Source organism: Epinephelus fuscoguttatus, linkage group LG8, assembly GCF_011397635.1.
Source record: "Epinephelus fuscoguttatus linkage group LG8, E.fuscoguttatus.final_Chr_v1".
NCBI classification, from domain to species: domain Eukaryota; kingdom Metazoa; phylum Chordata; class Actinopteri; order Perciformes; family Serranidae; genus Epinephelus; species Epinephelus fuscoguttatus.
In genome coordinates this window covers 36,658,073-36,676,739 of record NC_064759.1, presented here as the reverse complement: position 1 = coordinate 36,676,739, position 18,667 = coordinate 36,658,073, and the positions used below count along the sequence as shown (strand labels likewise).

General features: G+C 41.1%; 1 protein-coding gene across 1 annotated transcript in view; it reads left to right on the top strand.

Moving 5' to 3' along the window:
- The first annotated feature begins 820 nt into the window (after positions 1–820).
- The window catches only part of LOC125892597 (E3 ubiquitin-protein ligase RNF19A-like), a 29,797-nt gene continuing 11,950 nt past the window's right edge, over positions 821–18,667 (top strand). Inside the window, exons 1-2 of the mRNA XM_049582614.1 lie at positions 821–1,031; positions 16,331–17,326. Of these exons, the coding sequence (XP_049438571.1) occupies positions 16,614–17,326 (713 nt within the window). The 5' untranslated portion in view covers positions 821–1,031; positions 16,331–16,613. The remainder of the gene's footprint in view (positions 1,032–16,330; positions 17,327–18,667) is intronic.

Below are 18,667 nucleotides of genomic sequence, written 5' to 3'. Positions count from 1 at the left end.
CACACACAGAGCTATCATGTAATCCTCTCTAGCTTGGATTAGATTTGTCTGTCTGGTGTAACCCTGTGTGCCAGTCCATCAACAAAATCTTTCATGTGCTATATGCATATCTTCCCATGTAGCTTCTAACCAAACTGAAAATATGAAACAATGTTACATATGGGCTATTCATGTGATGTCAGGGAAGTCATTTATGAGACAGGAGTGAGCTTGGTGCCTGACTTCAGTGTATATATTGTACTCAAGCGAGTGTACACCATACTTGTTGTAATTCACAAAACAGTTCTCCATGCTTGGTGATTCAACTCACTTTGCTCTCCCAGGCTTGGTAATTAAATTTATTAATGGAATTTATGGGGGACAGTTTACTTAACCTGATAGGTAATAGGTTTTATGGCTGTTTAACCAGTTGCTATGGACGGGAAAGTGTTTGAAGGTGACATCAGGCATTATATGCCTTTGAGCTGTGCTCATATATTTTATATTTATAAATGTCAAAGACTTTATTTGATAAGTAACATACTGTACTGTATAGGAAAGATATAGGAAAAGATTGTTTGGGAAGAGTATAGAAGTAATACTCTTCAGTTTTATTATATATTATTAATAATAATAACGCTATCATCAATATTAATATCAATGTTAATTCTATGTACAGATGACATATCAGCTCTCTTGTAAAAATGTTACAGCAGCCAAGGTGTGCGGCTGGACCACAGTGCTGAGCCTCCACAGTAGAATCCTTAGGCCTGTGAAACTTTGCTCAAATCTCGCGATGCGATTTGAATTTCCGAGCTATAACGAGAACGGTGAACAACAGAGGGAGCTCTGTAGGAGCTGTTGTCGTTCGAAACGGAACGGATAGGTGGGACCGAAGACAGAGGAAAATAAGTGCTAGTAGCAGTGGGGAAGTAATTCACAGCACTGCACCGGGACCACTAAATAATTGATTTGAAATCGTTTTTGGAAGGCAGGACGTCTCCCTTCGTCTTCGTTACTGTCTGCGGAACAAGTGTCACTAGCAACAGACGGTATGTTCTCATCGTTTCTAGCTAACCTTGCTAGCCAGCTGCTAACGCTCGCTGTGTTTGGTAGTTAACGTTAGCTGGCTGGTATTCTGGTTATCGTCCGTAAGGCAAGCTGAGAGCCATGGAACAGTTCTAGTGGCTCATAGTCATATATTGCTAACGTCATGTGCCCTATTTTCTGTCTGGACACGTGTACCAGATGGTGATAATTTGTGAGCTGACGTAAACTGACATTAAACACAATGAACTAACGTTATCCAGCTAACGTAGCAATCAACAGAGAAGCCGAAGACAAGGAACAGTACAAACGCAACGTCAAGTGCTGGCATTGTCATTACTTTGAAGACCACAACTGCTGCCTGGCAATAATGTCATATGATTGTTAGACTTAAGTTTTTAGTCCGTTAAAGACCCTGAGTTGTTTATAACCAACGTCAAGCAGCTACTGCAGCAGTGTGATCAACTTTGGCAGCAGGGCTGATTTGCTAATGACTGCCATGACAAGCTCAAACTCAAAGCAGCAAGAAAAGAAGTTTTGATTTTGTATGAGGGTTTTGTAACGTTGTGTCTTTCATATGGTAAACTAAAGTGTAAGTGTGTAAGCATCTGTGTTAGTGGTAGGGCTGAGAAATGTCTCAGGTGGGTTGCTAGGTGTTTGATGCTTCTTCTTGATTTCTGTCGTGAAAAATTTAGAAAATTAGAGTATGCTTTGGCTTATTTTATTCTTTTGTATCGTGGGATTTGTTAGGTGACCTTTGATGCCTCTTGTAATACCTACCAATCTAAGATAAAGATGGAGACCACCAATCAATGTATATTAAAGCACATAAAATGCAAATATGGATCAGTGCCTATTGAAGTAATGAAGACTAGACATGTTAGTAGTGATAATGATGTGAATTAGTAGCTGATAACATTATGTCTTAAGCAGGAGAAATGATGTTCCTTGAGTCAACCATGATCAGCATCATGATATATCTTACAAATAGGACTTGGATATTTGTATGCTAGAGACTCGTGTATACAACTGAAGCTGCAGCTCTTGTGTCATTAATCAGCCCATGCCCAAATCTGGAAGAAAAGTTAGAGCGCCTCTTATTCAGTATGCAGGTGAACTATGTCATTGTAGTGAATCAATACACACGGTATAGCAGAGTGGAAATTGTGTCTTACTTCCCCAGCTGCCTCCTAGCGTAGTTGTTCTCTCTGACTTATCATTCTTAGCATAAGAAAGACTGAGCACTCGGTCTGTATGTTGTGGCAAACTGCATTTTACCCATCACTGCTGTTTAAAGGTGGTGGCTAGGCAGTATATAAAAAATTCAGAAGAATTATGCAGCCACAAGCTGTCATCGTTAGGGTTGTCATTATTATGGGAACCACAGCTCAGTCCAGATACTGCTGGGCTATGTAGAGAACTGAGACTGAATATAATTAAAAAACAGCATAGTGCATTTCTCTTACAGTCAGGACAGGAGTGTAAAGTTAAGTTATTTTTTAGCATCAGAGGCCTTTTCAATATATCTGTGTCTATACATTTTTAGTGCTGGGCTATGTAGCTGGCAATGCTATCACAATTCAATATTGAAAAATATAAATTAAGGGGACACTTTATTAAAGCTGTAGTAACAAGTACTGTTGTAACTGTGAAGTTCAGTAGGCAGTTCTTGGTCTTGTAAAGCCAATTGCCATAATGTAAATTGTTGGCTATGAAATATGCTCTAGTTTTTGGCCCGATGTAATGTTTTTTTTTGTTTTTGACAGTTTGACTATACAGCATTGCCCACTGTTTGGCAGCTTATGTATTTCATTCATTATCACTTATTTGTGAAATGAATTTCCCCAAAGCTTGTTTTCATTTTTAAAAACGACTGTAGTTGCATACAGCAACAACTGGTTCCTTAAACTTTACAGCACCTTGCAGCAGCAAAGTTCAGTCTTGGAGCGCTCTCTTGTCCTTAATTTCTTTTATAAGGATATTTTGGATGCATCTTCTAGTTCTGGCCTATGTAGGTAGAACATTTTACAATAAACCAGTTTATGGTTGGACTACGTTATGACCATAATCTTACATGCTTACAGTGTATAATTTTGTCATTTTGATTGTCTATACTGTAATTTTATTATGTTGGTCTCGTTCTCTACGCATCTAGCTATTGCATGTCTGTCCAGCCAGGAGGAGGGATCTCCCCTCAGTCATTCTGCCTGAGGTTTCTTCAGGTCTTTCCTTGTTTAAGTTTCTTTTTGGGGGAGCTCCTTGACCATGAAATTATTCTGATGAGACCACAGTTATTGTGTTTTATTAGTTATAGAGGCTGCCCTCCAGAGTCGTCAGTGTTTGGGTGTCAGAGACCTCCCCAGGCTTGGCAGCATATTGTCCAGACCTGTGTGTTCTTCCAAAGAAAGGTCATTAGCCCAGCATGGCGACCTGGCCTATGTTCTCAGTGTGTTTGTCAGGACACGTGTGACCTCCCTCTCTTGCGCTATGGTAAACACAGCTGCAAGGCTAGGTGGTGGTGGCCTGGCTACATTAGGCTGCTGTCATTGATTCATGACGTGCATTAATGCATCTTGGATGATCAGGCCCGTATACATTTTAGATGCATTTCAGTAGGATGGCGACTTGATCAGTTAGACATCTCCTAAGGCAACTGGTAGTTTGTCAAGTGTAAATATATAGATCTTCTCAAGCCACAAATTGTAGGTCATCACTCTATGGACTGTTTACCAAGCCCTGCCCCCATTGGTGGTGTTGCTATACCTGTTAGGCTTTTGATTTTAGCACAGCACTAATCCAGTTTACAGTGATAACAGAGACAATTCATAGTAATAGTAGTTGTGAAACAATGGCTATTTGATTTCAGTCAGATGTAGCAAGTAGACTGAATCAGCTGTAGCTTGCTAGCCAAATAACGTTACCTCTGTGAGTAGTTGAATTAGTTGGAACTTTGATAGACTTGCTTCCGAGTGATTTGTTTGAAAATGATGTCAGTAAAATGGTCCTATATGACTTATATTGCTAATGATACCACCACGACTCTAATTAAATTGTAATTTCTCTCTAATATTTAAATGGGGTTGTAAATGGTACTTATCTATAGTTAGTGTGTAGTGGTCGGCATATCCCCAGGCACAGAAGCAAAGCAATGTGCTGCTGTGGATGAGGAACAGCAGCAAAATGTATTTTAGCCACTTAATAACAGTATCACCTAAGAATATCAGCTTCAGTTCAGTTAATATTTTCACTGCTTTACCTTGCCATCAGACAGCTTTCATTGGCTCTGCATTTTATTGGCCATAGAACATCTGTATTCCTGTGCAGTCTCCTTATGCAGTTCTTCTTCTGTATACTCTGGTTAGTAAAGGTATTCTCTCCTCTCCACTGTGAGAGACATTTTGTCACTGCTGTCAGAATCACTCATTTTCATTTTGTTGTATTTGTTGACTCCTGCAAACCACTGAAAGTCTGACTAAATCAGCTGATCTATGGCGTAATAAAGTGTGCAGCACAGTTGAGCTTATGTGTAGGACTACGGAAACTATGATGCATGTTTGGCATTTTAATCAGTGAAAACAATGGTCAGCTAAACTGAGAAGCTGCCACTGAAAAGTTTTTAGGCTGCTCTTTGCTTACGATAGTTAGTGTCGTAGCTTCGGGAATCTATGCAGTTTGCCAAGCTCAATGTCTTAACTCAGCCACTCAAGGTGTGCACAAATAATTTTTCACACATGCACATTAATTTTCACTTACATATGCAGTGGAGTGGTTGCACTACAGAGCCAGTTGTCACTAAGAAGAGCAGAGCTGCAACCAGGGGTGGAAATTAGCAGGGGGAGGCTGGTAAATTATGCAAGTGGCTGCTAGATTTGCTTCACTCACCGGCCAAAAACAGTGCTTATCTATTGAGGAGTTGATTCGGGACTCCACCAACCACAGTGACAGGTGGACACAAAAGTTAATTTCTAACCCTGACTGCAACACATCAGCCTGAGGTGGACAAAAACACAGTAGAATTTGAAATTTGATCAGTATCATTTTAGTGCATACCAATCCATTAAAATATGCCCTGATTGGCTTAATACAGATCCATAGGATCTGTATGGGACATCTGTAAATGCAGAGTTTTATTACTGTAAAACATCTCGGTAGTAGGCTAATCAGCCGGGCATGCTAAAGGTCAGCGGCTTACATTAGACCAGATAAAAACACTGTTCAGTTCATGCACTTCTGCTTATGCGTTTTTGGTTTTGAAAGGCAAAAAAATGACCCCACCAGGATATTGAGAAATTTAAGTTTGACAAGCCTGCCATGGCTATTTCTGTTTGACAAACTATGGTTGCTGTTCAGGGGAGAGGTATGAGAATGGTCATTTTCTGAAGAAATGTTTGACAAATTAGCTGTAAGCGTGAACTCAGCCCGGCCACAATATATGTGTACAGCCTGTACACAGTGTCCCAGATTAACTGTTTGACTCACCGGCCAAAGGGACTGGTAGAAGTCCACTGGCCAACCATATTTTTTCCAGCCAAAATAATGAATTGCCTTTTTGTGTCACATGTATACTTGTGTCAGTGCATTTCTTCGAGATGATAACTCAAGGTCTTATGTTGAATACAAGCTGATACAAGAGACCAGAGCAAAATTTGAAACAAAATTATTTGAATATATTGATCAACAATGAATCAATAAGACCCCCTGGTGGCTTTATTTCCAATAATAACCTACTGCCTCCGTGACTGTGCAGGTGTATTCTATTGAGCTCTCATTATGCTAGGAGGCAGAGCTCTCGGGATGGCTGGTAAATTTTCATTTACGATGGGGTCACCTGAATTTGTCGATTTGCGGAACGAGCGAAAAACATAGTAAAAGCATTCAGGCAGTGTCCCACTGCAGATTCATAACATGCCAAAGTAATAACTAAAGCTGTAGATATCTGACTGTGGATATCTGAACATACTCCTATGTTACGTCATAGATAATACCGAATTAAAGCGTATAGTCAAAGTGCATTTGTGCCGCTACAATGTGTCTTCATGTGTGCATTTTACAGTAATCAGTCCGTTGTGCCTGCTCAAACGAGCACAGGAATTTGTTCAGGAATTATCAACAGGTCAGAGTCTTATAATGGAGAACTGAATTGCATAACTGACATTTGGGTTTTTTCTTATTGATAGTCTGCCAGAATTTGAATGCCTTGCCTGTAACAATAAGAATAATGGCCAATGAGCCATCTACAGTTGAATTATTTGTAAAGTTAGGAAGAAAATCTGTAATTGAAAAGACAAAGAAAATTTTGAATTAAAAAAAATCAATAATTGAGGTCTTGACCAAAATAATTGTGATTATGTTTTTTGCTATAATGGAGCAGCTCTGCAATATATAGTTACCACTAATATAACCAGAGATACGGGGAGGAAGGGGAAGGTCATGGTGGTATTTGGTATGACAAAAACTACCAGTTGACAGTTGTCTTACATTTGTGTGTTTGTGTTTTTTTTGTGTCTTGGTCTCTTCGGTGTTACCAGGGGAAATACATCACACACACTCCCAATTTACCAGTTCATTCCTTTCTGCTTCACACCCTCTCCCTGAGCTTTTAGCTCTCTCAGCTGAGCTGAAATGCCAGGATGCTTACCTCATTTCCTCCCCACTTGAGTGAAGTGTGGGAGGAAAGAGGGGAAGTCTGGGAGGAGGGGGGCAGCTGGAGACTGTACTGGCTTTGTTGGGGTTGGAAACTTTTCCTGTTCTTCTCCCTGTCGGCCTGCCTTGCCTCTCTTTGTACATTCAACAATGCCTTCCCTGTTCACTATGCTGTTGTGGTTGTTGTTTGCACTGTTTTTAATCCTTCATATCTTATAAGGTCAGATTCAAAACAAAATGCATGACCAATAGGCCAATAGGCTTATATTTCTGTTCTGTTTTAACCACTGTATATTGTGTGTAATCCTTAGTCTCTGAATGTGTTCTGAACATATTAGTACAAGGTTAAACCTGTCATTTACATACAGCCACTGACCACACCCCCAGTTTTCATCTTGCTCCACACTTTTGTGAAACAGGAGGGACACTGTTTGACTTTCATCCCCCATCAGTCAATAGTGGGTGGGCTTGCCGGGCAGGAGGTTGCAGTATGTCTGTTCATGATGCAGTGGAAGCCTCACTAATGCATTGACTATCCCCAGCCCCATAGAAGCCCAGGAATGTGCACAGAGGCAGCATTACACAGGAGACAGACAGGACAGGAATGCAGCTGGAGTGATACTGACTGGCCGAATACATTGGCTCAGCTGCTGCATGTTTCACTGTTCACGTTTGTCTGTGTGCCTGTCTCATTCCTAGCCTGCCATCACTGTTGTGTCCCTGTCTCTGTCTGTACCTGTCTGTCCTCCAGTCCTTTTTTAAACCCATTGTGTATCTGCCTGCATGTATCTCTCATCTCCTTTTGTGTCCATGTTGTGTTTTATTTATGCCTCTTATATATGCATTCCAATTATTTGTGCTGCTGCCAATCTTGGAACCCCACTGGCTATCGGTCTGATGATAATTCAACCTCTGGGGGCAATGGCCAATATATCCAGGCCAGGAATTCCTCCTCCATGTGCCAGTCATTGTTTACTAATCTCTATAAACTGTTATCTGCATATGAATATGATTGCATTTCAGCGAATGCATTCTGCTTCTTTTGCTCTCCACACAACCAGCATGTGATTGGTCAATACTACTTGGACAACAGACAGAAACCAGAATGCCTCTGGTACCAGAATCTTGTCCTGTCCTGTCTTGTCCAGCATTTGTTTGCAGATATCTTTTTATAGATTTATAATGCTGCTGCATGACCACCATGTCAGTAGTTGTTAGAGACCTCACAGTCTGTTTGTAGGTGGTTTCCTCTGGCCCACTTATGTGTAACCCCACACACACGCTACCTACCGCTTATAGAAACACAGCTCAGTAGTAAGTCTCCACTGGCTAAGTTTAGACCTAGTAGAATAGAAGGTCTAATTATCAACTGAGTGGAATGACGGGCATTCTCCTGCACTGCTGAGTCACCCAGGGTGGTCCTCTCTGCTGTTAGGCTACCAAGGTGCTGATTTACCTTCCTTGGCTTGGGAAAAGACATGACTTGGATATGAAGGGGTTTGCCCTTTGTAAATTCCCTTTGGTTTCGAGTTGGCCTGACCAGGCTTATGTTTAACCAGCGTGTCAACATGGTTGGAACTCAGCTGGAGCTTAAAAAGGTCTCCTAACATTGTGTACTTGGTTTGTTCTATTTGTGTTTGTAGGTTATTGAATATAAAAATGTATAAATATGTGTTTCGTAGTGATTTTGCAAGATGTTCTTTTCATGTTGAGAGGACCACTTCGCTTTTTGCGACTCTTTCACTCTTGTTGGTGTAGAAACAATCACAGAGAAGACAGATTGCTGTAGTGATGTGTTTGCTCAAGTAAATGCTATAGCTACACACATCTTTTGAATACATTTATAGTGGGTTATTCTACTGTCAGGAGTTCATAGGATATTAAAAAAAAATATATATATATATATATATTATATATATTATTATGCCGCAGTGGCCCGGGTTCGAATCCAGCCTGTGGCCCTTTGCTGCATGTCATCCCCCCCTCTCTCTCTCCCCCCTTCACACTTACCTGTCCTGTCCATTAAAGGCAAAATGGCCCAAAAAATATCTTCAAAAAAAAAAAAAAAGTCATCACACTAGGAGGGTCAGAATTCTCGATTTGGTTTTTATTTTTACAGCACTGATGGTTGTGCTATTGTTTGACTATTAATTAATTCATTAATTAAGTATCAAACTAAGTGTGGATTTGTACGGATCAACAGGTATTTGGTTTTATGCCCTCACAACTGTTATTTACGTTTACAAATTCTTTTATATGCCTCCATATATCTTTTCTGAGAGCCTGAGCCTCTCCCAGCCGTTAACAGACTGTTATGCTAACCGGCTAGATAGCAAGCTGTACCCAGCATGCCGTTCAGTGGCATAATTTTGTAAATGTACAATTATTGGTGTTATAAATTGTTTTTGTGTCACACATTGTTGTGTGCCAAAGTGTTTTGCCTTGTTTGGAAGTTAGCTGTTGGTCTGTTCCAACCATAGCGCTCCCCGCCTAGAACTCTGTAAAGGGTTGCACCAAGTGTTTCAGTTATGGGCCAGTATGACAGCATATGAAAAATTAATATCATCATATCAGCACTAAGTCAGACCCTATTTTCCATAATGAATGACATTAAATTAATAACTAATTTACAGGCTTTCAAATGGCAATATCTTATGTTATTAAACCCTTCTTAAAACTTTTGAATGCTAATTGTTTGATTTGTAGCTTGGATCACACTGACAGTTGCTTGCAGCTTTATCTCTTTTAATTTGACCTTGTGCTGAATATTTTATATATTCATGTAGGTGAATAGAGAGATATTTATTATGGGAAACCATGAATCCTCTAAGACAGGAAATCTGTGTTGCGTTAAAAAATTGAGTGTACCATGGTTCCCAGCGTGTGTTTAATGAGAGTTGTACTCTCCCAGGCTGCAGCAGGTCAGCTAAGGTCAGTACTGGATCTGTACTCTCTCTGGAATGCCCATTGAACTCTGTCCCCAAGGAAAATTCTGGCACGTCAACCATCATCATCATCTTTCTGCTTTCTCAGTTTGTTCTTGTGAACGCAGAAATTCTCACTGCCCTCTTATTGACATTTTTCTGTATTGGCCATTTGTGCTGTACCCAGGTCCTATCAATGACTGTATGTCAGCATGGACAGCATGATCTGACGACATGACAACATCATCTCAATTGCCCCCTGATGGCTGGTTGCAGTATATGTCATAAATCCCGCCCCCTCCATGTTAGCAAACATGGGCCAAACTAAAAGATCACATCAAATAAATTTTTCCCAAAGACGGTATCTGTTGTTTATTTTCTTATCACACTGCTGTGTGTATAAGATGGCAGCACCCTATGTGGGATATTTGGGCTTTTTTTTTTCGTACAATGGGAGGAATTGGAGATGCATTGTCCATCTTTACATACAGTCTGTGTGTCCTACTATGTCAGAAACTGTATTTTAAGAGTATTGAGAGCCTTTTTCTAATTGAGCTGTGTGGTCATTGCATTGGCCAGACTATCTGTCTATCAGTGACACCTCTGCATGCCTCACTACACATGCTTTATTTGAAACAAGAGTAAAGATGCTATCAAATTTAATGCTGAGCAATTTGATATTTTTACTTTTGCATATAAGATGCTCTGTGTGTCTCTGTTGTTAATATGGTGTTCTTGTGGAAGTACCATCACTAAACTTTATATGGTGGTAACCTTTCACTGTTTTGAAAGCTGTTGTTATGTTGTCCTTAAGTAGATCTTCATGGCTGGCAAATAGCCTGATGATAAAATGAAGAATTTGTGGCTATAAATACGGGTTACATTCACAGTGGCAGTGAAAGACAGTTAACAGAGGGCTTTTTTTATAGGGCAGTTGTGATCTCACCTAGACCTCAAATGAGATCAAGAACTTGACTGTTTTTCCACAACACAAATGTTTTCCCCATAAAACCTCATGTGGTTCTCAGTAATCGGTTTTGGACAGTTGTTTACAACAGCCAAGGACAGATTGTTAAATGTGGGTGCTTTGTCTTGTGTTGAGTTGTAAACAAACTCCTTATTGATATTTGGGTGGGTGTTGGTAAGAGAAGTGGGCCTAGAGGGTGTGTGTTACACATTTTGCTTACTGTCTGTATGTAGATGTTCACATGCATATTTTACTGTGTGCAAGTTGGTGAATAGCAGATGTTGTTTATCCTCAGAAGCTAGGCTTGATTTCTAGCTACAGGGTTTTACTTTATTTTCATATTTTTTTTTAACATGATAATATTATTTTCTTTATATATTTCTTTTCAGTGTGTATAATGTGTTTAGATTAAAGACAGTATTATTTAGTAAAGTGATTCAACCTTTAAAGCCTTTGTTTGTCTCTTTTTTCACACTGTGGCTCAGCATTGAGCCTCAGTTGGAGGGTATGTGAGTGGAAACACATCAAACATGCTGACGCACATTTCTCAGCATCATCCAGATGTGCTAATCACCAGGATGAGGAAAAAGCAGCTTGTGTTTTTTATTTTCAGTTTCATAGCTTAAGAGATGCTCTTTGGTTTTATAGCCTATTGTGACCTATTGCCTTTTGGGAAGGTGTTTTTTTAAGTGTTCATTGTACAGTTTAGTACAGAATGTTTTATTTTTTACAATGAAATTAGTTTTCCTTGACTATACCAGTGAACAAAATGCAACCTCCCCAGCTGGAGGATTTTGTCTGTCTTTGACACTTGCACTACTGTCTGTTCAGAATAAATGAAACCTAACATTCAACTAAAATGTGACCTCTGTGTACTGTTAAATCCCTAACATTGCTGTTTTATCACCTGCTGTCAGTCTGTTCCATGCAGAGGTCCAAATAAAATGTATAAATACAGAATGATGATCTCAGCATTAACATTGCTCAAATCTCTCAAAACACTTACAGTGAAAGCTGAGCCCAAGCCTTCCCTTTAGAGCTGCTCAAAGTGTTTGTTTATAAGCCCTGAAAGTATGTTATTTTGTCCTTTGCTCACAGCTTTGTAAGTGAGCCAATACTTATGAGTGACAACACGCAATCTCTTGTTTAAGAGGTCTAAGGAATGTTAACTTATTGGGAGTACTCAGTTTTCTTTACATTGTCCTTCTGTCCATTCCTCCTTTTCCTTTTAATGGTTTTGCTGGCTTCTCCTTTAGAAACGTCATTTAATCTATGAGGAGAAATGCACTGAAGCTGTGTGGAAAGCTGCCAAAACAGGGGATTTTGTTCTGGGAGAGCTAACAATTCCTCATAGTTCCTTCAGCATCTTTTTCCCATTTCCCTTTCCCTCCATCACTGTTCATCTCTCCAAATAGGTTTTTGCATTATTTTTTATGTCTCACTCCCACATTTTTCTTGTTTTCCCTGTTCTTTCCCTTTGCTTTATTTCTTTTTCCTCCCCCGCCTTTCTCTGCCCTCACTCTTTCTGCCTCTCTCTGAGTTTTCTCCCCCAGTTTCAGACACCCTGGGCAGATTTGGAATGTGTTAATGTACTTAAATCGGCACACTCCATGAGAAAAGCCTTTACTGCTGACCACAGCCTGCAGCCAGAGCTGACATAGGTGTTTCATTTTGTGAGTGGGACCTGGCCAGGGCCTTCAGATGAGACAGCTGGGTTAATCTACCTGCATCATCAGTCCTCTCATCACACACACGAACACACAGCTATCTGCTCTGCAGTGATAAGCCCAGACAGTCACTCTTTGGCTGATTTAGATGCGGTGCTAGCCTTGGGACAGACATCAAGGTCATGATAAAGCACCTGACCTGCAATCGTCTTTTCATGGTTGAATGAAAACTATTAGCCTTTCACATTCTGTTTACTACACGCTGTACCCCTATAGCTCACTCACAGTACAATACACTCGACAGCAGTGCTACTGGACTGCAGCCGTGTTTGTAGATGAATGGAAAAAGCTGAAGGGGTTTTCCACTAGATTTTTGTAATGATCTTTTGCTGTTCTTTTCCTTTCTGTTTTTTGTATCTCAACTCTTTGTTGCGAAAAAATTCAACAACTATGACAAGCTATGACTTTTCTGTAAAACGTTCATTCTTTAAAGCCCACTGTATCTGTTACTGTGTGCAGACTTTTAACAACTGTACTAACTATGACGTGTATGGGAGAATAAGTGTTTACATGTATGTTACAGCATCACAAGAAATGTGTGAAACATTAAGTCTGCTGTGTGTGTATGGTGACATCATTCATGATTCCCATGCCTCCTTCCATATGTTCAGGAGACACAAAGACCAGCCCTATACACCACATCAGAGTTTTCTCGGTCAGAGTTTTCAGACCTCGCTCAAAGCAGGCGGAGTCAGAGCTGTGATACAAGGAGGAGGAATACTGTCTCTCTGGGCTGTGTCTGTGACTGAGAAAGAGAGAGGGTGGGGGGTGGGGGGTTGGTTGTGGGCAAAAAGAGCAGCATGTGTTTCAGAAAAGCATAGAAGTGCGTTGCTGGTAGTGTCAGTGGTTTGGTTGCAGCTGTAGAGGTGCTGTGCTCTGTTCTGCTTTTGATCTTCTGGTGTAGCGGTGCAGATTGACAGATTATTGAGGTTGTTCTATTGCAATTTCAGTAAGTGCTTATAAAGTATGCACGTGTACAGTATGTGTGAGAGAGCAGTCTGTGCAGGCTCCTCCAGCTTATGTGGGTAGATTATGGGTGTGTGTGTCCCTTGGCACCACTCTGTGTGTGTTTCCACAGCATGGTTCATTGCCAAGGTGTAACCAAAGACACAGATAAACACATACATACGCATTCAGGGATGGACACCCAGCGAGCAAGCTGGACCTCAGTAGCAACACTCCTAAAATAACAGACATTCTTTCTCCACCTCCCTCATCACCACTCCCAGAAACACAAAGCACAACACAGATGTAGAATCACAGAGAGTACAGTCAGCGGTGAAGCAAACTGTGGTGCAAACCTATGGTTTATTCTTGTCAACCATCCATAGAACAGTGTATCTGTCAAGGTTATGCTGGTTTTCTGTCTTGTTCTCTGGCTTGGATGCAGATGATCTTCCTCAGACGTTGTCTGCTTTCTAGCAGACAAATTTCTCAGAGCAAATTAGTTTCACATAAACATAGTTATAAACATAGTTTCTTGAAAGCCTTTTCAGTTCAGAAGACGGCTGATCAATAAAATACAATATATGATAAAGTGTGTGTCAGAATAACAGATTTTTGAGAAGGCTCAGTTGATTAAAGCTCTGTGTGAACTGACCTGATGAAGACGCAGATGCATGAGTGCAAAGCAGTCAGTAATGTCTGTAGTTCAACTGTAGAATAACCCTGCTACAATACATGATTTGTTCTTACATTTTCAGCAGTAGATGCATAAAGTGTACTTATTATACTGAAACATAACAATAACCCAAACCTCCAAAATGTGGTACTGGTTTGAGGTGTACTTCTTTTGCCTCTACAGCTGTGCACTATTTAAGTTTACAGTCTCCCTCTGCCTCCGTCTCTTTGGCTCTTTGTTTCTCTCACCCTCTCAAATGTGTGAAATTCTCAAGTGGACAGAACAGTCATCAGATTGGCTCAGAAGCCATCTGTCCTGATTTTATCATTTTGTGGAGTGACTAGACACACAAGCATGCTCACACATGGAGAGTACAGTGAAGTAACTATGTTTTGTCATACAGGAAATTGTGAAATTAACAGATCTAACAAGCGAAGTTCCGTCAAAATTCAGATGCAAGATCTTAACGGAATACAACATATTAATTTAGGTTTTATTACTGTGAATTGTTACTAAAGTTTTCTGCTGTTTTGACCTGTGTTTAGCCTTACAACAATGCTTTGCTCCCTGAGATTGTATGATTTTAAGATATTGCAGGTTTATATTTATTTTTGCTGTAGAGCTTTATTTGCTTTGGCTGTAATTTTGAAACCATTGTGTTTGACATTTAACATAGTATTTCTGTTTTGCCCTGGTGATTCATTTCAGGCTGTCACCATGTAGTTTTATTTATGTCCCCTAGATATCCTTATGTCACAAGGAAAATTCAAGTGATAGAAATGTTGTTTGTTTTTAGACTGGTTGCTATTAAACTTAATATGATCCACTTATGCAGCTGCCCTTGCAATTGTGATCTACAGTAGTTGCTGTCTGAATTCCTGCTGCTTCAGAAACCGGTCTACCGAGGCAAAGCCTCGCTCTACTCAGCTGTGCATTATCTCACACTTCTGCTTGTTTGCCTATATCAGCAGATGACGGTCTGGGCCCAGGCCTTGTCACTGTTGATCTTACAGACACATCAGAGCGCTGTCTATCTGCGTCAATACTGTCCAAGGATGTCAATCTCCTGTCCTCACCTCTCAGTTCTGTGACTGACGCACTGATCAGCTATGCAAACCCGCATTCTGCCAAATGTGATGCTGGCAGAGCAAAATGCAGAGAACTGTAAAAGATGTAGGAATAGTGCAGTGTTTTCTGAATAAGTATTGGCGTATTGGAAGGCCTTGCTTAGGGAATTAAATACATGTCAAAAGCAGTCCACTGACATTAATGTGCCATTGTAGTTAATTCAGATTTTACATTTTAAACATCTACTTACAGGATGATGTCTATTTCTGAGGACAGTTTTTTTTATCAAACCACAGTTGAAGTGAGGCTTTACAAAATGCTCTCAATTACCTTTTCTCCCAAATTAATTTTCATTTACAATACTAATGTCACTGAACACAAAGTATGCTGTCCTTCACATGGACTTCCTAGGCCATCATGAGAGAATGTTAGTCATATTTGTATAGAGAGAAAAGACTGCATACTTTGTGTTCATATAAAGGTTTTTGTCAGTTGCACAAGTGGATATAAAGGATATAAGGGTCTTTGTCAGTGGATGGAAATGGCTCAGTTGAATCATGACCCAAGTATGAAACATTGGTCATATATGTTGGTGATGATAACAGACTAGACTTGCTGCTCATTAGTTTAATGTGATATCGAGAATCAAATTGAAAACATTATCTTAAGTAGGAGATTTGTGGCATTTTATGAGTCATACTGTCCTCCAGCATAGATAATATACATGTATATTAAAGGGACACAACTAGTAGTGCTATGGAGTAATGTATCTACAGGGAAATCCCTGTTTGTACATTGTGCACATGGATGCACGTGTGCAAGCCGCCGTGCAGTCTTGCCAGAAGTTTCATGCTATTCTACTGATTGATGGTTTGTGGGGCTTCCTCTAAAGATAGGAAGCAAGGTACCAGCAAAGGCAGGGATGAAGAAACCTGCAAACTTGTAAATATGAATGTTTCAAATTGAAATGATGGTTTCAGGTTCATATTTTTAAAATAATCTGTTTTCACAAATATTATATGAAAATGCATTTCGCATGGCTTAGAAAGCCATGTGGAGTGGAATATAAATAATGTTCCACGTCTTTCAGAACTGCAGGATATGTTTTGATTTATTGTCTTTTTTTTTTTAGTTTTTACACTTTTATGTATTGCTGTTAGCTTTTAAGAATGTGTCAGAAAGAAAAATGACTTTGTATTTCTGTTTCACTGCATTCACACTGTGACTTTGTAGGTACTGAAATTGAATATTAACATTAAAATCTCTCCTTTCCTCTGGTCCCTCCTTCTACTCTTTTTTTCTCTCCTCCCCTCTTGTTTCTTTTCCCACTATTTTCTTCTTTTGCTCTCCTCAGGTTCTGTTGCATCATTTTTGCAGCAGGTGACCCCCACCCCTCCGCCAAAATCCGGCTATTAGATGTGACCACGAGGTTGATCAGGAGAAGCCACCATGTCTTAAACACAGACGGGCCCTCCGGAGCCCTGTCCCCCCACCCTGGACCACCCTCCCCCTCCCCCATCCACCACCTTACCCCTTCTCCCAGTCCCATCCCACTCCCAGACCTCCCTGCTCATGTGCGGGACAGGCTACCCGGCCCTGGCTCCCCACTGGCGCACCCCTCCCCTCCCTCTGTAGAGATGAACCTGCAGAAGCACCAGCAGTTGGGTGGTGGTAGTGGTGGGGTGATGGGTTCTGACCGGGACCTGCAGTCCACTGCTTCCTCCATCTCTCTGCCCTCTGTGAAGAAGGCCCCCAAGAAGAGGCGCCTATCCCTGGCCTCTCTTTTCCGCCGACGAGGTCGGGAGCCCAAATCAGGGCGCCAAAGGTCCCGAGAGCTCCAACACCCTGGAACTGGAGGGCTTGGGGGGGTGGATGGCATCGCCAGCATCGAGAGCATCCACTCTGAGATGTGTAATGACAAGAACTCTGCCTTCTTCTCTGTGGCTGGGACCGGAGCTGCCTCTGTTGCTGCTGCTGCCTCCACCTCATCTGCCTCAGGGCCCTCTTCCTCTACCACCTCCTCCTCCTCCTCGAAGGCGGGGGGTGGAGTGGGAGGAGAGCTACTGGAGTGCCCGCTGTGCCTTCTGCGCCACTCCAGGGAGAGCTTCCCTGACATCATGACCTGTCACCACCGCTCCTGTATTGATTGCCTACGCCAGTACCTGCGCATTGAGATCTCAGAGTCGCGTGTCAACATCAGCTGCCCTGAGTGCTCAGAGCGCTTTAACCCACACGACATCCGCATGATCCTGGGTGACCGGGTGCTCATGGAGAAATATGAGGAGTTCATGCTGAGGAGGTGGCTTGTTGCTGACCCTGACTGCCGCTGGTGCCCTGCGCCTGACTGTGGGTAAGAAGTGAATTTAAATACACAATGAATGAACACAGCCACAATGACATACACTCTTATGCAGCTCACACTGATGATGTCATGTAAACCATGAACGACATACAGTGTTATCTGTAGAATGTGTCTTCCAGTAGATGTGTGCCCGTATGTGCAGGATGTCACAGGACGACCTTTTGAGGAAGTTGAATGTGGTGTAGGAGATAGAGTGGGGTACTTGTTACAGTTGTTCCGATACCATTATCAAGATTGGAAATTCGTCCGATATTGCCTAAAATGCGTGATCAGATATTGGTGAGTACGCGAGCCTATGCACCAATCCGATAACACATAATTGTCATATAAATAAAGTTGATTTGATTCGATTTTTTAATTGATAAAATTTAAAGTAGTTTTGCACCTGGATAAAATGACACTTTTTCCAAAAATCAGTTCTTCACCACTCTGAAACAGTAACCTGCACAGTAAGTTGCGCTGTGCAGCCAGTGACAACTACTTTTTAAGTTCTACAGACTCATCTGAAGTATGCTCTGTTAAAGTAATAAGAATTTCTCCTTACACATACTATTGCTTGTACTTGTTTTTATTGATTACTATATGACTGCAGTACTTGGAAGAACAGTTCTCTTGTTGCCTTTTAGCTATTTAAAGTTATGTTTCTGCTTGGTACAAACGTGCCAACAGGGTTGGTATTGTTTTCACATTATGAGTGTGTGTGCATGTGTGTCATCATGGCAAAATGTGGTCCTGGAGGAACCTATTTTAGCAGGAAGTGGCACAGAAGTGATCTTGAATAATTTGCCTGGTGTTTATGTCTGTCTGTCTGTCTGTCTGTCTGTCAGTTAACAGATTTTGTCAAAGCAATAGCATCACAGCTGTGCAAGATGCAGTCACAAAACTTTACAAATGTGTTGTTGAGATCACAATAATGACGGTGTTCAAAGGTGGGTGCGGTTCAAGCAAGGGCATTGGGCCATCAGTGTGCGTCTGTTGCTCTAGCTGTGTCCCGCACCGTTGACACTTGTCTTTCCTAGTTGGCTGTTATTGGCTGATTCACAGTGTTAAATCGGAGTTGACCCTGGCAGAGCCTGTCAATGAGTGAAATCCCTCTGATTGGCAGTTCAGCTCAGTGGACAAGGAGGGAAATGGTAGTAGAGAAAGCAAACAAATGGCTACAGTCAATATTACATGAGATGAAAACAAACTCGTTACATTAGGTAAGATAAGGTTTTTTAGCCATTGAGCTCTTTAGCAGAAACTGTTCGTGGTTACTTGTGTTGTTGTTGTTGTTCACCAATGCATGGAGTGCTAACTGGTTAACCAGTTTAAATCCATCCTGACAGT